Source organism: Rhopalosiphum maidis, chromosome 4 (genome assembly GCF_003676215.2).
Source record: "Rhopalosiphum maidis isolate BTI-1 chromosome 4, ASM367621v3, whole genome shotgun sequence".
In the NCBI taxonomy this organism is placed as follows: domain Eukaryota; kingdom Metazoa; phylum Arthropoda; class Insecta; order Hemiptera; family Aphididae; genus Rhopalosiphum; species Rhopalosiphum maidis.
Genome location: NC_040880.1, coordinates 52,070,542 through 52,091,993, shown reverse-complemented (window position 1 = coordinate 52,091,993; position 21,452 = coordinate 52,070,542). Strand labels below are relative to the sequence as shown.

At 28.7% G+C, this 21,452-nt stretch overlaps 3 protein-coding genes across 3 annotated transcripts; 1 reads left to right on the top strand and 2 right to left on the bottom strand.

Annotated features, from left to right (window-relative positions):
- Positions 1 to 2,044: 2,044 nt before the first annotated feature.
- LOC113556354 (probable ATP-dependent RNA helicase DDX10) lies at positions 2,045 to 6,810 on the bottom strand. Its single transcript, XM_026961236.1, has 12 exons — positions 6,505 to 6,810; positions 5,780 to 5,971; positions 5,571 to 5,721; positions 4,773 to 5,016; positions 4,497 to 4,698; positions 4,274 to 4,436; positions 3,599 to 3,782; positions 3,364 to 3,540; positions 3,088 to 3,299; positions 2,794 to 3,011; positions 2,360 to 2,739; positions 2,045 to 2,289 (listed from the first exon to the last, which is right to left on the bottom strand). Exons 1-12 carry the CDS (start codon positions 6,601 to 6,603, stop codon positions 2,148 to 2,150), a joined length of 2,364 nt encoding a protein of 787 aa, XP_026817037.1. The 5' UTR covers positions 6,604 to 6,810; the 3' UTR covers positions 2,045 to 2,147.
- Positions 6,811 to 7,053: 243 nt separating this feature from the next.
- On the top strand, positions 7,054 to 13,425 carry LOC113556352 (putative uncharacterized protein DDB_G0271606). Its single transcript, XM_026961231.1, has 5 exons — positions 7,054 to 7,394; positions 7,479 to 8,114; positions 9,577 to 10,077; positions 12,679 to 12,871; positions 12,967 to 13,425. Exons 1-5 carry the CDS (start codon positions 7,314 to 7,316, stop codon positions 13,095 to 13,097), a joined length of 1,542 nt encoding a protein of 513 aa, XP_026817032.1. The 5' UTR covers positions 7,054 to 7,313; the 3' UTR covers positions 13,098 to 13,425.
- A 1,816-nt stretch (positions 13,426 to 15,241) lies between these two features.
- LOC113556891 (uncharacterized protein C6orf136 homolog) lies at positions 15,242 to 18,557 on the bottom strand. The gene is made up of 6 exons (XM_026962107.1): positions 18,216 to 18,557; positions 17,844 to 18,125; positions 17,655 to 17,743; positions 17,365 to 17,589; positions 15,818 to 15,887; positions 15,242 to 15,752 (listed from the first exon to the last, which is right to left on the bottom strand). The coding sequence occupies exons 1-6, from the start codon at positions 18,351 to 18,353 to the stop codon at positions 15,576 to 15,578; spliced, it is 981 nt and encodes a 326-aa protein (XP_026817908.1). The 5' UTR covers positions 18,354 to 18,557; the 3' UTR covers positions 15,242 to 15,575.
- Positions 18,558 to 21,452: the final 2,895 nt, after the last annotated feature.

The window sequence follows — 21,452 nt, the reverse complement described above, 5'->3', positions numbered from 1 at the left end:
AATTGTCGGCAACAGAATAACACTGCATGCAGTAATGTACCTATTTTGCCTATACTATACGCCAGGTAACTCTCCGCTTAATTTGGGGCAATGTATTAAGAAGCACAAATAGTAATGTGATCATTAATACTTGTATTTTATAAACTCGTAAATAAAAAATTATTTTAGTGTTAACTATAGGTAATGTAAATGATAGATATTAAATATATTAGAGATATCACAAATAAGAGTTCTAATAAAAAACGCATCATACCTGTTATCCATGGAAAAAGTTAATCGTTGATGTACATATTTGTACACGTTGCATGTTTTTCAGTTTTCTTTTCATTTGAAAAGAAAAAAAATCATTTTGCGGTGGTCAATTACACTCCACTTATGCCACACCTAGACACCTAGCTCTATAACCGGAAAAAGAAGAAAGGTGTATGCGTAAATTTTTATTCTTATTATTTTGGGGAATTAAATGAATATTTAAAACTAAAGATATATTGTCACAAATAGTCTATTAACCGGATGACGTAAAAACGCATATTTAATTTTCGAACTTGCAATGCATAAAATAGCTAAGTCGTAGAGTAATTATACATTTATTTTTCACCTAATAATAATAATAATACATTAATACATAGTATATCTGTCATCCATAGCGAACAAGACAATCCTCATAATTTGTCGAAAAGGATTAACGATTCTTAAATTTCAAGTTATAATATTCACATAAACAAAAAAAATAGTGCGGTCCGTTCGGTTTTATTTCTCGTTTTCTCATATCTATTTCACAATATATTTAGTTCAGAGTTATAGTGCCATTCGTCAGCGGCGAAGATATACGGCATGGTATCGCAGTAAAATTAATGTTTTATGTAAATTTCTTTTCCTATTATTTTGGGGCTTAAATTTACTATTTTTTATTCAAATAAATGTAATTAGGTGAACGAATATATTATTGATAAACTCAAGTTTATTGCTAAGTTAAATATATTTAAATGGAGTAAATTTGATATCTGTCCATAAACTTCATATTATATTAACATGATCAATCAATCGTTTTTCTCAAAAATAAGAAATAAAAGATATTTTTTGTGCATACATACTGTTATAATGAACATCTATTAATTTACGATGTCCTGATTTCACAGATATTACCTTCCTGAAAGTATGATTCTATTCTTTATAATTAAAAATGTATAATACCGTAAAAAACACATAGCCTTTTACTTCACGAATTGATAAATAATATTTATTAATTTCTTATAGTGTCAAAAACCTTCCAATATGCATATTGCATATATAATAATTAAAAAACATTATGGTAGTAGGTATGATAACATAAAACAAAATAATATACTCTTAACATAAAAAAGTACAATTTGTTTTAACATGCGGCCTTGTAGAGGCCTTGTTTTTCACTAAGACCTTCAGAGTCTATCAGAGGTTTTCTGATAGAAATAATATTAAATAGATTTTAACGAAAAAAAAATCATACTACAAATAGTCAATGCTCAATACTACAATGAACTGAATAAGGTGGAAAAAAGACAAAATTTCTGATATCAAAAAATGTTTGGGTTTTTCTTATTTGTTTAAGAGAAAATGTGGTAAAATTATCCAAGTAGATAAGATAAAATTAATCTAATTAAAAATGAGTGATAGATCAATTGTGCCCCTAGGATATGGATTAAAGAGAATTTAAATAAGTTGGCAATATAATTTCAAAGTTGACCTTTGCCTTATACTTATAGGTCCGAAGAAGCCACTTTCCATTCAATCAGTTTAGATAGGAATATTAAATTAGTATTTGACTAGGTACTTAAAAACTGGTGTATAGCCTTGCAAAGACACTTATCTTTCTATTACTCACATATTCGCTTTTAAACTTGGATATTCATTTATTGGTCATTGAGTAATTATATTATATATAAATCTATATTTTATATATACTTTGATTCTGAACTCCTACAACTAACAAAATAAACTAAAAATACTAAATAATATGTATTAATGATATAAATTGAGGGTTAAAAAAATAAATAATACAAAATTACAAAATTGTACACATTCATAAATCGATTATATTTATATTAAACCAATCAATCAATAAATTTCAATATCAATTAATAAAAATAAAACCATTATATAACAAAAAGTTACACATCCAACATTTTAAGCACTAATTCTTCATCTTCCATTAAACTCAAACCTGTGTCTATGGGTTCATCTAAGTCTTCTTCATTCTTCCTTCGTTTATTACTATTGTTTTTATTAGTCAACAATTTTCGTTTAGGTGGTCTGTGTTGATGTAAAAACAAACAAAAATTAAGTTATATAAGTATACAATAACACACATTTAAAATCTTACCGATGAATATTTGATGAATCATCATCAACTTCAGATTCTGAAGCAGAATTAAGATCGTTAGGATCGAAATTATCTTCGGAATCACCACTCTCTTGTTTGCCATAAACCTTATCTGGATCAGGTAGCCAAGACAGATCAACAGATGCTTCATCACTAGAACTTGCATCCTCCATTTCAGCTCTCTTAGCTTCTTCTTTGGCTTTCCTCTTTTCCTCTCTATGTTTTGCTTTAACCTTCTCTCGGAACAGTTGTTTGTCATACACATCCTCTTCACGTAACATTTGTTTGGCTTGTTCTATATCAATACCACCCTTATCGCTATTATTCTCATATTCTCGAGCCATTTGTGAGACTTTTGTTTTAGCCTTGTCCAGTACAGCCTAAAAATAAATGTATGAATTACAATATTCAATTTGAATTTAATAATACCTTACTTCTCCAGTTTCATCAAAAACAGTTTTCTGATTTGGCTTGATTTGTTTTTTAATCATTTTTTTTGCTACTGCTGCTTTAGTTAAAGGTTTTTTTTTCTTTTTATTCAAATTATCAGTTGATAATTCTACTTCCTCTTCAAAATCTTCAGTTTCTGGGATATTGTGATCTTTTCGTTTTACAGTGAATAAATTATCATTTTCTTCATCACTATCGTCATCTTATAAAACAAAAATTATATGAATAGTTAATATGTAAATATGTTTAATTTGAAATTTAAAAAAATTAATAATTACCATTATGAAAATTATACGAGTCTTTAACAGATGATTGATACGGCTCAGGTTCGTCGTCTGAAATTTCAGAATCAGATGATTTGTTCAATTTTTCATTAAGATTTTCAACTACAGTTTGAGCAAGTGTATCCTTTTCTTTTTTCTTGGCTTCTTTAGCTTTCTTCCATTTTTGTAAAAATCTTACACGTGGTGGAATCGCTAAACCTAATGAACTTTTACAGGCATTAAGATTAAATATAATTATCAAATATTTATTCAAAAAAAATTGTTATGTACCTAGCAAATGAATCTGTATCTAAAGCTGAAACGTCAAAAACACTTTTGTCTTTCATTAAGAATACAGATTTTATATAAGAAACAAAAGCACGCTGAGCTGATTCTTTCAAAATGTGATCTTTTGCTAAAGTAGCTTCTAATGTCCGTTGCACTGATGTCAATTTATTAGGATTAACTCTGTAATTAAATATTTAAAGTTAAAATACATTTTTTTTTATTATTTATATATAGTTACTTTATTTCTGAGATTGGAATTTTTTTATTTTTCAATTGTTCTAAAATAGCTAATTCAGAGGGTAAAAGTACAAGCAACGATTCTCCAGATTTCTGAAATCTAGCCGTCCTACCAGCACGATGAATATACTCGTTTGCATTTTCTGGACAATCCAACTGAACAACCCAATTAACAGCAGGAAAATCTATATAGAATATAAAATACAATTTATTATAATCATCTATATTCTATACTACAATTAAATAATTTTATACTGACTTTTGTTATTACATTTTTAATTCAGTCATTAATTATGGCATGGATTTAATTGCATATATCTAATAAATTTATTAAATATATACTTTAAGAGTATCTATTATTTGAGTAACCTTATAAAATAATAAATAAGTTAGGCGAACATAGCTTAAATAAAAATTACAAATTCATTATATTAAATATTACAAAATTGAAAATATATAGCAAATTATCATAATATATGTTGAAAATTAAAAATAAATAATATGATATAGTCAATGAAAATAATATATTATTATCTGTTATTAAAATATTAAATTGTTAAAAAAAATTATAATTTTTAATAAATACTATTTTTCTAATTGATTTAAAAGATACCAATATATATATAAGTATTTTTTTCTTTATAAACATTTAAGTAAAAAAAAATAATTTAATTACCAAGTCCTCGAGCAGCAATGTCTGTAGCGAAGAGAACAGAACGTTGTTTTCTACTAAATGATTCGTACACAGCCATACGTTTTGTTTGATGCATTGTACCATACAATGCTAATAAACTAGTTCCTGGTCGTAGTTTACATAATATTTCATAAAAATATTTAACCTAAAACAAAAAATTTATCTCTATTACAAATCTATATTAAATGGTTGAAATAATTCTTACCTGTTTACAGCTTGACATAAACACGAGCACTTTATGGTGTAAATGATTTTTTATGAACGACCATAACAAACTCATTTTATCATGCAATTCACATACCATATAACTTTGTACTAAGCCTGATGGAGTACTATGCTCTGATTCTTCGTGAACAGAAATTGAATGAGGATTATTTAAGCTGAGTCTTATCAAATCTTTCACAGATCTAAAATAAAATAAATCAGTATACAACAAATATATTATACTTCTTAGAAAATATATTGATGTAAGAGAGCCTACTTGGTTTGAGTGGCTGAAAACAGAAGTGTTTGCCTTTCAGGAGGCAAATTCTCTATAATATTGTTCATAGTTTGCTGAAAACCCATATCAAGACATCGATCAGCTTCATCCAATACTAGTACCAGCATATTAGAGCAGTCAAACAGTGGATTTTCATCCATATGTTGCAATAAACGACCTGGCGTGCAAATCATTATGTTACATTGGTCTAAACGTTTACGCTCAAATTTCAAATCTTTGCCACCTATAATACATTCAAAATAGTTGTTAATTACATACTAATAGATTATTAAAATATTATATACAATAGATATATATGTATGGTGTAAAAGAAAAAAGTGTACAGACGACCATTTAAACAATGTTTGAATGCAATCAAAAAACAAAATTGATATTATTTTCCCACATTTATAGGGTTTGATTAATTAAATTTTTTTTCAAAACAAATTTATCATTAACCCAATTTTTTTTTGGATTATTTTAAATTTATAAATTGATAGTTAAATTACAACACATTATATACATAATCCAAATAATAAGATGATGTCATCATGCTAACTAGTACTTAACATTTACCTATTCTTAATAGATATTTATGTATTTTGTTACCTACCTTCAATACATTTTTATAAAATTCTTGAAGTAGTGTTATTTCTAATTTCAAATTACCATTTTGTTATTATTTACACTAGTTAATTACTATTGAAATCAAATCTTCATTTAAGATTCATATTGTTTATTATGTTAACCCTGATTTGCTTCTACACCATTGATATGTAAAATATTATACCTACTTACCAATAATTAAACCAGCAGAAAAATCATGGTGGATCCCAATTTTACGCAATGTTTCAAATATCTGATATGCTAATTCTCTTGTAGGAGTTATGATCAATGCTGCTAACCCTTCTGAACGATTCCATTTGTTGCAATACAATATTTCCAATACCTGATAAATATATCAATTATAAAACAACAACCTTAAATAGTTCTAATAGTTTACTAACCGGTATTAAAAAAGCTAGCGTTTTACCACTACCAGTCTTAGCTGCACCTAATATGTCTTCACCACGTAAGCTATAGCCAATGCTTTCACGTTGTATTTCAGTAGGCACAAAGAATTTGTTTTCTTTTAAACCTTTTAGTGTTGGTGCCGACAAGGGAAAATCTTCAAATTTTTCAATGGCATTTGGATCAATCTATAAAAAAAATAATAATTCTCAATTTCATATTATATTCCACAATATTGTAATATTATACATAAATAAAGCAGAGGGTCTATAGTTAAAAAATCACAAAATATACGAGTATATTTTTATGCATTTATGAACTATGCTGAGGACTGGTGAACTATGAATATTACACTATCTACCCTTTCAACATAAATAATTTCTAATCACCCCTGCGTATGTGATCATGTTACAGTCAAACACAATTGTACATACAGCAGTCAAATAGAGACAATAAGCAATACCCAAACATGACAGTTTAGGTATTAAATTTATTGATATCATATTTTTGATGTAAAAAAAAAATAAAAAGTTAAAAACTGTCAACTGTACACAAATGCGTCGATGTGCGGAAACAACAAACATAATAAAGATGAATAAACGATTGTACGCTGAACATTATATTGTAAAGTATGTAACATTGTACCATGTCGTAGAGAACGAGAACTAGAAGGGCGGAAAAACGGCCGACCGTAGTCATCAAAATATCAAAAATATGTTACCTGTTCGTACGATTCTTTGAGTTTGCCGATCACGACATCGATAGACTCCTTCTTTTGTTTAGGTCTAAAAACTTTTATTTTACGTTTCTTGTACACCATCGCGAACAAATCGGTTGTCGTAGACTGTTAATGATTAGTATTACCACTATTGCCTATTTGCCTATTGCTTAGTCTTAAACAGTCAACAATCAATCGACGGTAGTTGATCATGGAAAACACATTGATAGTGTTATGTCGATGCTTTATTGATATGAAATATCGCGTGGGACACGTGCTGTCGAGCTACAAACAGCAAGCTATCGGAGAACTATAACAATAACAATAATAATCTAAGGTTATCACCCGTGTTATCATACATGATCGTGCTCGATCGAAAAGTCCGTGTGGTTCGAAACACGAATACTGCGTTTTCTACCTCCACGGCCCCACCCGACGACTGACGAGTGACGATGATTCCCACCACGATTCTACTCCTGCGTACTGTTGTTATCAATATTTCGACGTAAATAATAATAAACACAATATACATGTAATATAAATTATCAAATAGTAAAATATATACACATCAAATATCGGTATAGAGATAGGTAGACGGTGTACATTTAATTTAATTATAATTCGTAGTAGTTTTGTTTAAACGCCGACGTTTAAAATCGAAGAGTCAACAATCCTTTTCGACGCTCCGAAGCGGAATATATTTACTATTCTCGTTCGAATATTTATCATATCTTCCCGTTCGCAGACGACCTCATCCATCATCGACGAGGCCGCCGGTCGGTAGACGAGTAAACACAGTTCAGGTCAGCGTCATGATGAGTTCGAGTGGTGTCATCGAAAGCGATGTGAGCGCGACGCCTATGGAAACGGATGATGAAATCGAACAATTTGTGGTAAGTGTTACTGTCGATGATTGTGCTCGATGGGTTTCGTATATATCTATTACTTACTGTGATTTTATGTTTCATACGTTTCAGGCTCAGACTACCGACATTGAAATGGCACCAACGTCAATCTCGTCCCACGTCAATCTGCCCGTTTCGTCAGTCGCACCAATTTTAAGCTCGTCGTCACCATCGGCAACAGCTCTCAATAACAAACCGTCCACTACATCTGTAACTCTCGGCAATCTACTTGTACCACAAGTTGCCCCACTCATCACTTCAACTATATCGACCATCGCTCCACTGATCAATCCGCCCATGTCTCAGAATGTACATGCAAATCACACGACAGTGTCCACAGTCACGTCTCTTAATAGTACTCCAGTATCAACGTTAGCTGTGCTCAATAACCCTTCAGTAGTGACCACCACCCAGCAAAATATTGTAATGCAACAACTCCAATTCCAACAGTTACAACAACTCCAACAGCAACAACAACAACTCCAACAGCAACAGCAACAGCTCCAACAGCAACTACCACTACAACAGAAACAACAGTTACCGACACAACAGCAACAACTTCAACACCAACAGATCCAACTCCAACAACAACAACTCCAGCAAATGCAACAGAAACAACTACTAATACAACAGCAACAAATAAAACATCACCAACAGCAACAAATAAAACAGCTACCGCAACCACAATTACTACAGCAGCTGCAACAAGTAAGAATTCTATCTTATCCAACTAATTTTAATATTTTTTAGCACCATAAACCATAGCACTCCTTGCTTAGTTACTCACTCTATTAAAGATTGCACAATTTAAGTTTAAAAATGAATAAAACATAATATATTATACAAATTAATTGTTAATATCTTTGTTTTGTTATATCGTTCTACATATGACTACCATTACTTCCGTAGGCGACATGAACACAATCAACAGAGGAGAAGATGATAATTTATTATTAAGATTAACCCTAAACATTTTAAACTTCTACAGTTTCACAGCAACCTTTATACAAATCAAAATTTAGTACATGTCTTATACTCTTATTATGTAATACGTTTACAGAACACTGAAAGCATTTTAAAGTTTTTCCTGAAAATTCTGGTAGGATTAAGATTATTAGCTTCCTTGGATCCACCACTGGCATCAGTTTATTTATTAAGTTGTAACCACCACTCACCAAAAAGGACCTAAAGAAATACCTATAATTTTTTAATTAAAATATTTGAAGATTTTATTTAGGTATAATCAATCAATATGTCCACTGTCCTGCAAAAATACATTTTTTTTTAGTTTTGTTTTAAATAGTAAAAATTAATTTTTGGAACTTATATACTTTACCGAGCACCACTATTTTTTGTTATTATTTGATTAAGTAGATGGGATCATTTATTTGTTGACATAAAATCTGGTTAAAATCAGAATCAGTAGTTAGACTAAGTGAAGTCATTGTACAAGAAACAAAGCCCATTGTGAAGTACAGTTTTTTCAATACTGCACAGATGTTTAAACATTTACTTAGCTATTTCAGTAAAATTGTTGTGTCACATTGGATAAAACGGCATTGTTAATTTGAGTTACAAGGCTCAAACACATTTCTCATACCTCTAAGATTCTTGGACATTTTTGCTATTTTTAAATTTAATTTGAATACTTATTTTGCATATTATTATATGCCAATATTTAATGATTTTTTTAAACCTAAATAATCAAGATTTTAAAAAAGAAAAATTTGATACGTATCACTCTAGTATGTCGGCTATTAGCATGTCATCCATGTCAGTAATTTAACTTCTCAAACGCTCAATTTTGGATTGATACTTATGTAACTTATATATTCAAATTTATTCCTTGGAAATATTGAATTATTTAATTATAATTATCTCGTTTTTAACATATTAGTACTTTTGTTTATTCCGCATCTCAACTATTACTTGTCTTATTATGTTTTGTTTTAAGTTTTATAAAGGTATACCTTGTAAATAATAAATAAAAATATGCGAGTGTAATGATTCCAAGTCAGTGGATGTTAAATAATAATAACTGATAAGATAATCTAAAAATAAAATGTCAACTTTTATAAATTTTAAATTGTCTCATCATGAATTCTAAATTATTACAGTAGGTATACAGTTTGGTAAATAGGTTATTTATTATATTGTTTTTTGTGTACAGCAACATCAACAGCCGCAACAGCAATCGGCACAGCAGCAACCTCAACAACAGCTACTGCAACAACAACTTTCGTCTCAACAGCAACAACAACTAACATCTCAGCAGCAACAGCAACAACAACAAATAACGTCTCAGCAGCAGCAGAATCAACAACAACTAACGTCTCAGCAGCAGCAGAATCAACAACAATTAACGTCTCAGCAGCAACAACTACCACAACAACAAACAACACAGCAACTACCGCCACTGCAGCAACAGCAGCAACAACAACAACAACAACAGACAGTACAGCAGACACAACCACAAGTGACACAACAACAACAATTACCATCGCAGCAGCAACAACAAACAGTACAGCAGCCACAACAACAAATGTCTCAGCAACAACAGTCACCATCACAGCAGCAGCAGCAACAAACGCCACAACAACAGCAATCACCACAACAATCACAACAACCACAACTCACCATCAAAAGCTTGATAAACGCAGACAATGCGGCTGTAAGTATTTCTTTAAATAATCTTATTAACTTATCACATAAATTTAAGTAGTTGTTAGAATTGTTTATCATAAAAGTAATGTTTATAGTAGGATATCATCAAAGTCTCCTCTATATTCTGCCCTGCTATTAATAAAAGCAGTATCTAACTACATTTTGGGAAAATAAAGATTTGTGGTTTTTTTTTTTTATAAATAATTAAAATAACTTAAACATACTTTTTTACCGAAATAGATGAAAAATTATGCAAAAAATTCAAATTTGCTGTTATAATTTTGGGATAAATAAATTATTTTTAACATTTATATCTTAAAGAAAATTTGCTTTTCACTCTAGCATTACTGACATTGCCAGTTAATACCAGTTATCATCAATATAATTTAGCATTAACAGTAAAAAATACAGTAACCAAATAAATAATAAAAGAAAAATATTTTTTTGAATTATTAATAAATAATAATTACATAAATATTGTTTTTCAAATCATTCCATGAATAACAATAAATATTTCGTATATACCAATAAATACTGCAAATACAAAAACTATTATAGTGTATTACTAGAAAAAATTGCAGTAGAAGCATTAAATGTTTTAAGTTCTAATTGTGAACATAGTAATTGTATAGTGTATACATTACACTATAATACGGTCTGTGGTCTGTACAGACTGAAAATGTGCAGCCCGTCCTGGTTCAGTAATTTTTTTTAACGGTCAGGAATCAGCCTAGATACAATCTTTCATAAGTAAGCTCAACCCTAAATGACTCTGTTTTTTTGAAGTAGTCTGATCTGGCCTGGGTAATTTATTTTTTAGTTGTTTAAATACTTTTAGTTTTTACATAAGTATTTTTTTTAAATTAAATATACTAATATACATTTTTATACACACAATACAAAATATATGAAACATAATCTTCCATTTTTCCTATAGAACATAGAAGTTAGGTCTGTTCTGGTTTCAGCTTCACAGAAATCCAACTCGGTCTAGTTTAATTACCAATAAAAGAGATTTGACTCAAAAAAGTCTAGGCTTATTACTTTTGTCCAAAAAATGATCTGACCTAGTTTAAAAGTTTTTGAACCTGGCCCGTGCAAGTCATTAATGTATACATAATGTTTTTAACTGTAAGAATAGTTAACTATTTTTTCCTCTAGGAAATGTACAATTTTTGTGAATGTTCCATAATTATAACATTTTATAATTTGATTTTTAGGTATTAGATTTTGATTGCCTTAGTTATATGCAAAATGACTCGATTAACAATATTTCATCAAAACCTTATTTTATAATTACTGTATCAGATAAATGTTTGTACTGAGGTAGTGAGGTGTAAAAGGTTTTTGATTTAACTACATTTTAAAGTATGACTTAACTCAGTATCCAAACATTGGCGTAAATAATCAACAAATAACAATCTATGCCTTTCAAAAAAACTTTTCACACAAATTTTGTTTTATAAAATAGCAATAGTTTATCTGTTCACTGGTATAACTTACTCAACAATATATACCACCCATATTTGTAATAGATGTACTTTTATGTCTTGAGTAATCGAAACTTACTTTATTAACTTTTAATTTTGGTATTTTTCTTGGTTGTTTTCATTAACTTGTCATGTTTAGACAAGTAATTGAAAAACTATTACTTGATTATTTGATGCATCCAATCCACTTTGTTAAGTATATATAGATAATTTAACTTTTAAAAATGATTTATTACCACATTTGATAGTTATTTATATTCATAGTATTATATAGAAATGTCTGACTATGTAATTTATTCATTAAAATATTTACTATAGATTGAAATCCATATATTATTATTTATTGTATATATGTATTTTTCATGAAATAAAATGAAAAATTAATAACCTTTGAGTATATTAAATCACGTTTGCCAACCAATTCAATTATTTATTGATGTTAGGATGTCATAATGTGTATGAAAGTCTTTTTTTTCTGTTATTGCAGTTTATTGTGCAATGTAACTGTTTATAAATAGTTTCTTGGTCAGCTAAGTTTTATGTCTTCCATTTCTGAAATTATAATTTATACTAAATTATAATTAGTATTATATTTAGTAAAAAAAAAAAAAAAACCACGCGAGAACCCACCTTGGCCCACATTATAAATACAGTAGAACTCCGATTATCCAAAAGCCTATCAACCAGACGAGAAAAAAGATTAACAGCATACACATAAGGTTAGGTATTGTATAAAATAAATAATGTGTCAAGTCGACTATTTCTTTTTTTCTTTTAAAATATGTTATTGTATTTATAGCTTATTCTTTTTCAGTTAAATATTATAATAAAATGATTTGTTTATTGTTACAAATTTCAAATTATGTTACATACATACATTCGTACAATTATATAACTCTTAATATGTCATGTGTCAATCGTTCAGATATTTGCTTATCCGGACCACCCTTAACATTAATTAGTCCGGTTAATCAGAGTTTTACTATATTTAGTGAAAAATAATGTTTATAAAAATGAAATAATACATAAGTAACTGATTTTGTCCTCAACTATTTTTTATATTATAATATGAAACAACTTTGTAAAACATTTTATTCATTTATTTATTTTTTTTACAGCTGTTAACAAAAGCACGTTTACGTGAACTAGTCAAAGAAGTAGATCCAAATGAACAGCTAGAGGAGGACGTAGAAGATCTTATGTTGCAATTATCCGACGATTTTGTCAATGAATTAGTCAAAGCAGCATGCGTATTTGCTAAACATAGAAAATCAAATATTGTTGAAGTTAAAGACGTCCAAATTTACTTAGGTTACTATTAAAATAATTTTTAAAATACTTGTCAAGTATAAAATGATTTAATTAGAATTTGAACATAATCTATAACTATTGCTTATGTTTTACAGAACGGTACTTAAATATGTGGATACCTGGTTTTGGTACAGATGAATTGAAACCATATAAAAAAGCGCCTATTACTGAAGCCCATAAACAACGAACAGCGCTTATCAAGAAAGTTGCCAGTAAAAAATACTAATACAAATGTTGATTTGTTACACGTCACCAACACTACTGTTCAGAATTTCTCAACATTTACTTTTGGTTGTTTAAAACACCACTTAAGGACTATTTAATATAAAATTGGTTGAATGTAAGACTTACTCTAATAATAAAACAATATTTTTTCATTATTAAAAAGCTGCTTTAACTTTCATTGATCATATTCTTAAATGATTTTTTTATAAAATATCTTCTTCAACCAGGAATAAATATTTCAATGTTACAAAAACTTTTAAATATATACTTATTCTGGATAGGCTAAGTTTAATACAACCATTGAATCATATAATATAATAATATGAATTATTATCAATCGAAACTCTTAAACTATTATTGTCATAATTTAAGAATAAAGAAATTTTTGAAAATAAAAAGTTTTCTCAGTTAATAGATCAAGAGTGGTAAACATGAATGTGATCGTAAACTATATGCCTTAATGGATAAATATAATGTTACAAAAAACCAAAATAGCCACAAATTGACTATCCCTGTAATAAACCAAGAAGGTTATTCAAACTTTTTTGTCAACTCTGTATTAAAACTACATAAAATAAGAATAAAAATAGTCATTCAAATCATAAACATTGTAATATCAAAAAAAGTGGCTTAATCATTTCATAAATTCATCAGTAAATACAATAATTGTATTTTATGAAGTTCTGATTTAATAAAAACAATTTACTTTAATTCGGCGGTTACTATTATTTATAACTAAAACTAATTATATATTAATCTTCAAGTCAACATGAATATTCACATTATCAATGTATAATTTTATAGTATTACCATATCACTATTTAAGTACGTCATAATATTAGCCACAAAACAGAATTTATTGAATACAAACAATTATTGATACTTTATTAGTGTATTAATGAATTTATGAAATGACTTAGTGATATTACAGTTTTTCTAACTCGAATGGTTTTTTTTTTTTTTTTACTAAGCAATGTTTCCCTTGTTGGGGTTGCACAATCAATTTTTTATTATATATTGAGTATATTAATATAATTATCATATGTACAACACACAATAAATATATGTATAATATAAAGAAATAATGTTATGATGCAATGGTGCCCAGATGGGTTACCAATTATGATACTGTATGTTGGGGAGGGGAATATAAATAACTAATAATTAATGTTTATGAACTACTCATACAAATGAAAGAGTTAGCAAGAAAATTCTCTTACGCCTCAAAAACCAGAGCGGATTCTTCAGTTATAACTGTACGTTTACCACACATAAAGTCATAAGATTTTAACATCAAAACTCACAAACTGTAGTCGTAATGTAAAATATTTAATAATAATTATAAATAGCTGCTCAAGTTTTAAATTTAAGCGGAGTAATATATGCATTCGCATGTGCATTACATAACACAACAGCAATACCTTTTCTAACACGTATTGTTTAAAATTAACATAGCAAATGCGACCAACGCCCTATAATGTACAATGCCACGGCAGCTAATCTTAATTCGCGGTACTAAGTAGGAACTAAATTGTTGCAAAAATAGCATTTCAAGTTGTTACTATTGCATTTGCATATTTTTCACTGTAGTCCTCTGAATTCTGATCAACTTGTGAATTTTAAATTATTTACCTAGCACACTTTAAACCCACATATATTTCAAATTAATTGGGTTATTTAATTGATCTGTAGTTTAGGCTACAGAGGAGTCAATATATTTATAGTAAAATTACACAAACTAAATACGAGTTGATTATATTAATTGTAAATAGTAAATACACACCGTCATTGCATACTCAGGATTTTTTACTTAGATTCAACTGTTGCTGTATTAATTTATCTCTTTAAAAAATGCTAAATTACGATTTGTTTAAACATTGAATAAACCATACAAAAAATTATTGCTTCAGAACAAATATAAGGAAACATTATTTTTACAGTATGAACTGGAAAGGTATAACGGCATAAAACAACTAATGGTATCATTTTAGTTAACAAATTTATTAAAAATATTCATGATGGTCAGCAGTCACAATGGTCACATAAGTTTATTAATAACAAATGGCATCTACTTATAAATTTCATATTTACTCAAAAACATCAAATTAATAAAATACAAAAGTGAAGTAACATAAATACTCAATATTGATTATATTAAATTTGGTGAACCAATGAAGCGTTATATTTATGTTTGGTTTACACGACAAGTCAATTGCAATGCTCATCTACAACAGTATTTTGTAATTCTATAAGCAATTCTGTGTTTTTCATCACAAGTAACAACATTCAAGGTGTTGGGTTTAATTAAATATCTACTTATTTAACTATTTTACATTCAACAAACATTTCTTCATAATTAACAAAACAACAAATATACAACGGCCACATAAATATTATTAAACAATAATTTCCATGGTATAAAAATAATGGATATATTCTTTGACAGGGCTCGAAGTATTATTAAATGTTGTCTTTAATATTAAATAACATCTTCTAGGGACATAATAACCATTTTCAATAATTCATTTGTCTGTTCAGAGTCAAATGAAATTAAGCAATCCAAATTACCCAACTGTGGTGATAGTCCTAAAAAGAGAGCCAATTTTGTCGCCAGTGGATTTTTTTCCTCAATTACTGGGTCGTTATCTGGTTGCATCTAAACATAAATATGGTAACATGACAAACTTTATATTAGCCACAAAATATTAAAAATTAACATACTTTGTCAGCAGTAAGCTTATGAACCAAACCATCAGACCCTAAATAGAATATTGAAAAACCATCATGCCACCTAGAATAAATTTAATTAATTAATTTACTAATAAAGTTAGATTTTTATTAATTTTTTTTAAATTTTGAACGGAGTGATAAATAATGTATTGATTTTACAATTATATGTTTTTATTCTTAAACCTATTTTTATTTTATTTTTTGTCTGTCATCACGTTTTGGAGTAGTAATAGTGCTTTGATTTTTGACTTCAGCCCCTTTTTGAAAAGAAAAATAAATCTAGTAGGTAGTTTGAGAGGTCAAAAGAAAAGAACAATATGGTTTTTTAGGGAATTTTTACGTATAGGCAGTTTCGACTTCTTTATTTTACTGCAATTCAAAAACGAATCATTAAAAATACTTTAAATTTTCACCAAATGTTTATATTAACATAAACTATTTACAATTAAATTTTCAAAATATTTTGACTTTTTTTAAGCTATTTATAGACAATTGAAATTTTTAATTGTTTTTTTTTTTTTTTTTTTGAAATGCCGATATGAAAAATTTAATATTCCAAAAAATCTTCAAAATTGAAAAGATTTATTATAAGTTTATTGTAGTAAAAAAAATCAAAAATTGTTGATCACAATTTTTGTTTATAAGCATTTAAAGTTATATATTTACGAAATATGTCAAAATCGTGAAAATTTGCAAGTAAACCCAATACAAGGTTCTCCATAACTTTTTCTTCAAATAACTGTAAAAAAATTCTAGCGTCAATATAAAAAAATTTTTATGAATGTATGAAATTTAATTTTTTACGAAATCACGTAAAATAACGATATATTACAATTTAAATATAGATATTAATATAATATATCCTACTAATAATCCTAAACTGACAAATCATCTCTGTTCAAAATCGTTTTTCATATACAATGATATCTGTCATTGCATTCAAATTTAACACATCCATTATAGTGATCTACTCCCCATCTCTACTATACAGCAGAGCGATACCCACTTGCCTTACCTTTTTTTTAAATTATGATTTCAATAATAAAGATAAAATTTGAATAATATCTCTATATGTTGATAATTGTTAATATAGGATACTATTAAAATCATTGTTAAAATATATTCTTAAATTTATATTATAATAGAAAAATGAATATTTAATTTAATTCCTTAAATAAACTTAAATAGAATTAATCAGTATGACTAACACAAAAAAATTCTTCTAGTACAGAAATTTGAGAGATCAAATTAAATAAATTTTGTATGTAGTTCCTAAAAATATTTCTTTAAAATGTAATTAAATGGAAGATTCACTATATAAATTGAACTGGCTTGAATGAAAGAAATATTATTAAAATATGAAGTTAAAAGAATTGGGTTTTGTTAAAACTACATAATTATAAGATATTAATAAACTTAAAATTATAATAAAATCTATAAAAAGTCAATTGTAAGATAAAAAACCTTAGAATAAATGCTTAACTATAAACTTATTAGTTGATTTTGTTATCAAATTATACAAAAAATAATTCACATACGATTCTACATTTTCTTTAATGACTTGTTCCAAATTCCATAGTCTGAATTTCCAAAACTTCAGAAACACTTTCATTCCTGATATACCTTTGATTCTCCAACGTATTTTAATCGTTCCATCTTCTGGATGTTTGGTAATTTTTAAAATATCAAATTTTACAAAAGCATACTTAATATGGCCCATCAAACGCAGTATAGAAATTATTGACATAAAATATTCTAAGCCTCTAAAAATAGATTTCATGTAATAAGTTATGAATTGTACAGAAATTATTTTTCTTTATTTACTTACACACTCTTTGTTCCTCTGATGTTATTCTCAAATACCAATTTGGGATGGTATAATGCATAATCTAAATTTTGCTTAAACATTAATGGTAACTAAAAGAAAAAAAAATGATGGAAAACATAACTTGTTTGAGTTGTATTATGTAAGTTAAACGTATAGTAACAATACCTAATAATATAGTTCATTACTTACATCTTCCCCCAACCTATTGTAAACACGGTCTAGCTGTTCTGCACTTGGTAGTCCTTTAGAATCTGACGTGCTAGTATTTTTGTCAGACTTGATGGGATCGTCTTGTTTAAACGCACTGCTGTGACAAACATCATTTTCGGGATTTGTGTGTCTGTTAAACCATTCAACAGCCGCTGCTTCTGCAGATTGTTTGTTTTTGACAGGTCGAACAATGTAATCGAGCAACGGTTGTGACCGACGTAACGAATTTTCGGCATAGTTGATTTTGCACAATGTTTCGACCTGAAACCGGAAAAACCACCACATTGTAGGAAACACCCTTGGCAGGTGACCTTATCGGCAAGCAATTAAGGTCACGGGCGAGCGAATTACCTGTGGTCTGGCCAAGTGATGCTGTTGAACGGTGTCCGACACGACGTGACCGCCGTACGCTGTCGTTTTGGCCGTGCCCAATAAGTACTGATGACCGTTTCCGATTTTCGTGCAAATCTTGCGCACGGAGTTGGCCATGGTTCCACACTGGAAACCGACGTTGACGAGCTCCAAACGCGAGTGCAGAGTTTAGATGTTGAAAAAAAGCGTTGGCGAGACGCTCCTCAGTGAAAATCGTCTCACATCGAAAGAAGAAGAGCGAATACCGCAGGGCCGGCGGTAGTGCGCGCGCAAAGTGAAATGAAGAGATGCGCACGGACGACGGACGCGCACGGTCAAACGTCCAAGTGCCGAACAACGAACGTTGATAACGCGCTATGGATCACGATGGGCGATATCGAATATGATAAAAATGCGAGATAACACCGTAGCCCCGAAAAGTGATTTCACCGAATAATACTACAACTGCTCCGAATACATTACTACGAAAATCAGTTATTACTCCGAATGTGACTGTTAAAAATTATGATACCGTGTACAATTACCGTAATAATATTACCGTTGTCAATATAATAATTGTTATCGTTGAAAATTTGCCGTGTTAATAAGTAAAAACGAAGAGACCGCATTATAAGCAGAGGCGTATTTAGAAATATTTTTTGGTAGGGGCTGAGGTAATTTTTAATTTTATTGAACTTCTACAATTTACGTATGATAGGACATAATAAGCAGACTTAATAAATATTTCCTGGTTTTGAGGGAAAGGGGCTGGGGGGGGCTTCGGCCCATAAAAGGGAGCATATAAAGTGTTGGAACTAATATCACGGAAATCAAAAGTTACGAAAATAATTAAACGGAAAAATATTTTACTGAAAAAAATTTAAAGGAAATATAATTGCAATTGAATATAAATTAATTGAAAATAATTTCACGGTAAATAATATTAAGGAAAAAGAAAAATTGGATTACTAATTTTATGGAAAATGACTAGTTGGAAAATATTTATAAATGAGTCCTAAGATGAAGAGCACCTAAAAGTAGATCGCTAAAGATACGGAAAGCTAAAAACGTAGAAATCCAATACAACGGAAAACCAAAATTTTGGATAGTCAACAAAATGGAAAACTAAATACGAGGAAAGTTCATATTTTAAAATTTAATTAAAGCAAAATATATAGTAAAATAAAATTCATAAATATGTAATTTTTTTTCCCCACTTCGCCTATAAGATTCGTTCGGTTATAAGACTCACTTTGTGCTGGTCCCAAAGTGAGTCTTATAAGCGGCGTCCACTGAATTACCTCCAATACGCGTTAACTGTACTAAATAACCAACTAAAAAGAAAACCTATTAAATACGCAATTTTTCAATCCGTCGTGACTATAGTAAGTATAGGTAATATGTTGTAATAATTATTATATCGATTAAATTTCGGGGAAAAAAATATTTTGTAAAGTTCCAAAATTTTGGCAGTTCTAGTAAAATAAATCCGACGTCCGACCGGCCACATGACTTTGAAAAATGTTCAATAATTTTGGGGGACTAAGCCCCCTAAGCACTCCCCCCCAATCACCGCCTATGATAGACGAGCACTAACCGACATTCTTATAGTCCGTGGTAATTTTAGTTTTAAGTAAGTTATCGGCATAATGGTCAACAAAAAACAATAAGAAGTTAACTAATGTGAAATCATGTAAAAATGACTAAAAATGTGGGGAAATGACCTCGAAATGTCAAAAAATGACTCAAAAAGTAATAAACACCAAAGAATGCAAAATAAAAATTAGTTGTTCAGATTCTATAAACTATATAATGGGTATACGGTTACTATAGATAATAATTATATTTCAACCACGGACTAAGATATCCTAGATATGTCTTATTCCGCGATTTCAACTTTAGTAACTACTAATAATTATTAGTTTTTATCTAAGATTTAATAATTATGAGCGAACTTACGTATATATTTTTGACATCTCTGTTTAATTTTTAATTATTTTGGCGTAAACTAATAAATTTAAATATTTATCAGTTTACACTATAGGTACCTATATCTATAAGATACGTTTGTGAACACTTCTATTTTATAATTATACATTAGATTTAGGTATCAAAATAAATTTTATAAAAGACATTATTTTGGTTTTGTTTAAAATGTTTTCACCTTGCTGTAATAATAATTTACACGACATTGTAAAAATTAATAACTAACGATTATGACTTAAGTCATAGTCATATACATTTATTTATACCAATAATAATAGTATTACCATTGATTATAAACATTTATAATCAATGATATTACTCTGCAGCACTACAGATATTTTACTGAGTTGACCGTACACTATTTTAATGTACACACAATTGTTGTCTCCATTGTCATCATTGGGAAATAAGTAATAGAAATAACTGACATAATACTTCATATGTTTGCATAAGCTCAATCTAATTCGTGAATTATATTATAAAATTTAATGATGTTGTTATATAAAAATGATTAACTGAACATTAAAACATAATGATATAATTATCGGCAACAGAACACTGCAGTAATGTACCTATTTTGCCTATACCAAACGCCAGGTAACACTTTATTTGTGACGATGTATACGTATAAATATTAAATAGTAATATGGTCATTCATATTTGTATTTTATATATTCATAAATTAAAAAGTACTTACAATTATTTTAGTGTTGACAATAATGTAGATGGTAGATATTAAATATATTAAAAATATCACAAAAAAGAGTTCTAATAAAAAACGCATCATGTATTCATATCTACATTATCCGTGGCAAAAGGTATCCTTGATGTACCATTGTACACGTTTATACACGTTGCATATTTGTTCAGTTATGGTTATTTTCATAAAATATCTCATTAATTGACTTTCCAGTTCGATGTTGCATTAAATTTTGAAAGAAAACATTTAATTTGGCGGCGATCGTTTGCACTCCACTTACGCCACACCTAGACACGCCTATAGCTGTTTAACCGGTAGAAGAAGAATATATGTGTATGCGTAAGTTTTTATTCTCATTATTTTGGTGAATTAAATGAACATTCAAAACCAAAGATATAAATATTGCCACGAATAATCTGTTAACCGGATAACGTAAAAACGCATATTTAATTTTCGAGCTTGCAATGCATAAAATAGTTAAGTCGCAGAATAATTATATATTTATTTTTATACAAAATTCTAAGATTATTACAGAAGCTTCACCGTGTTGT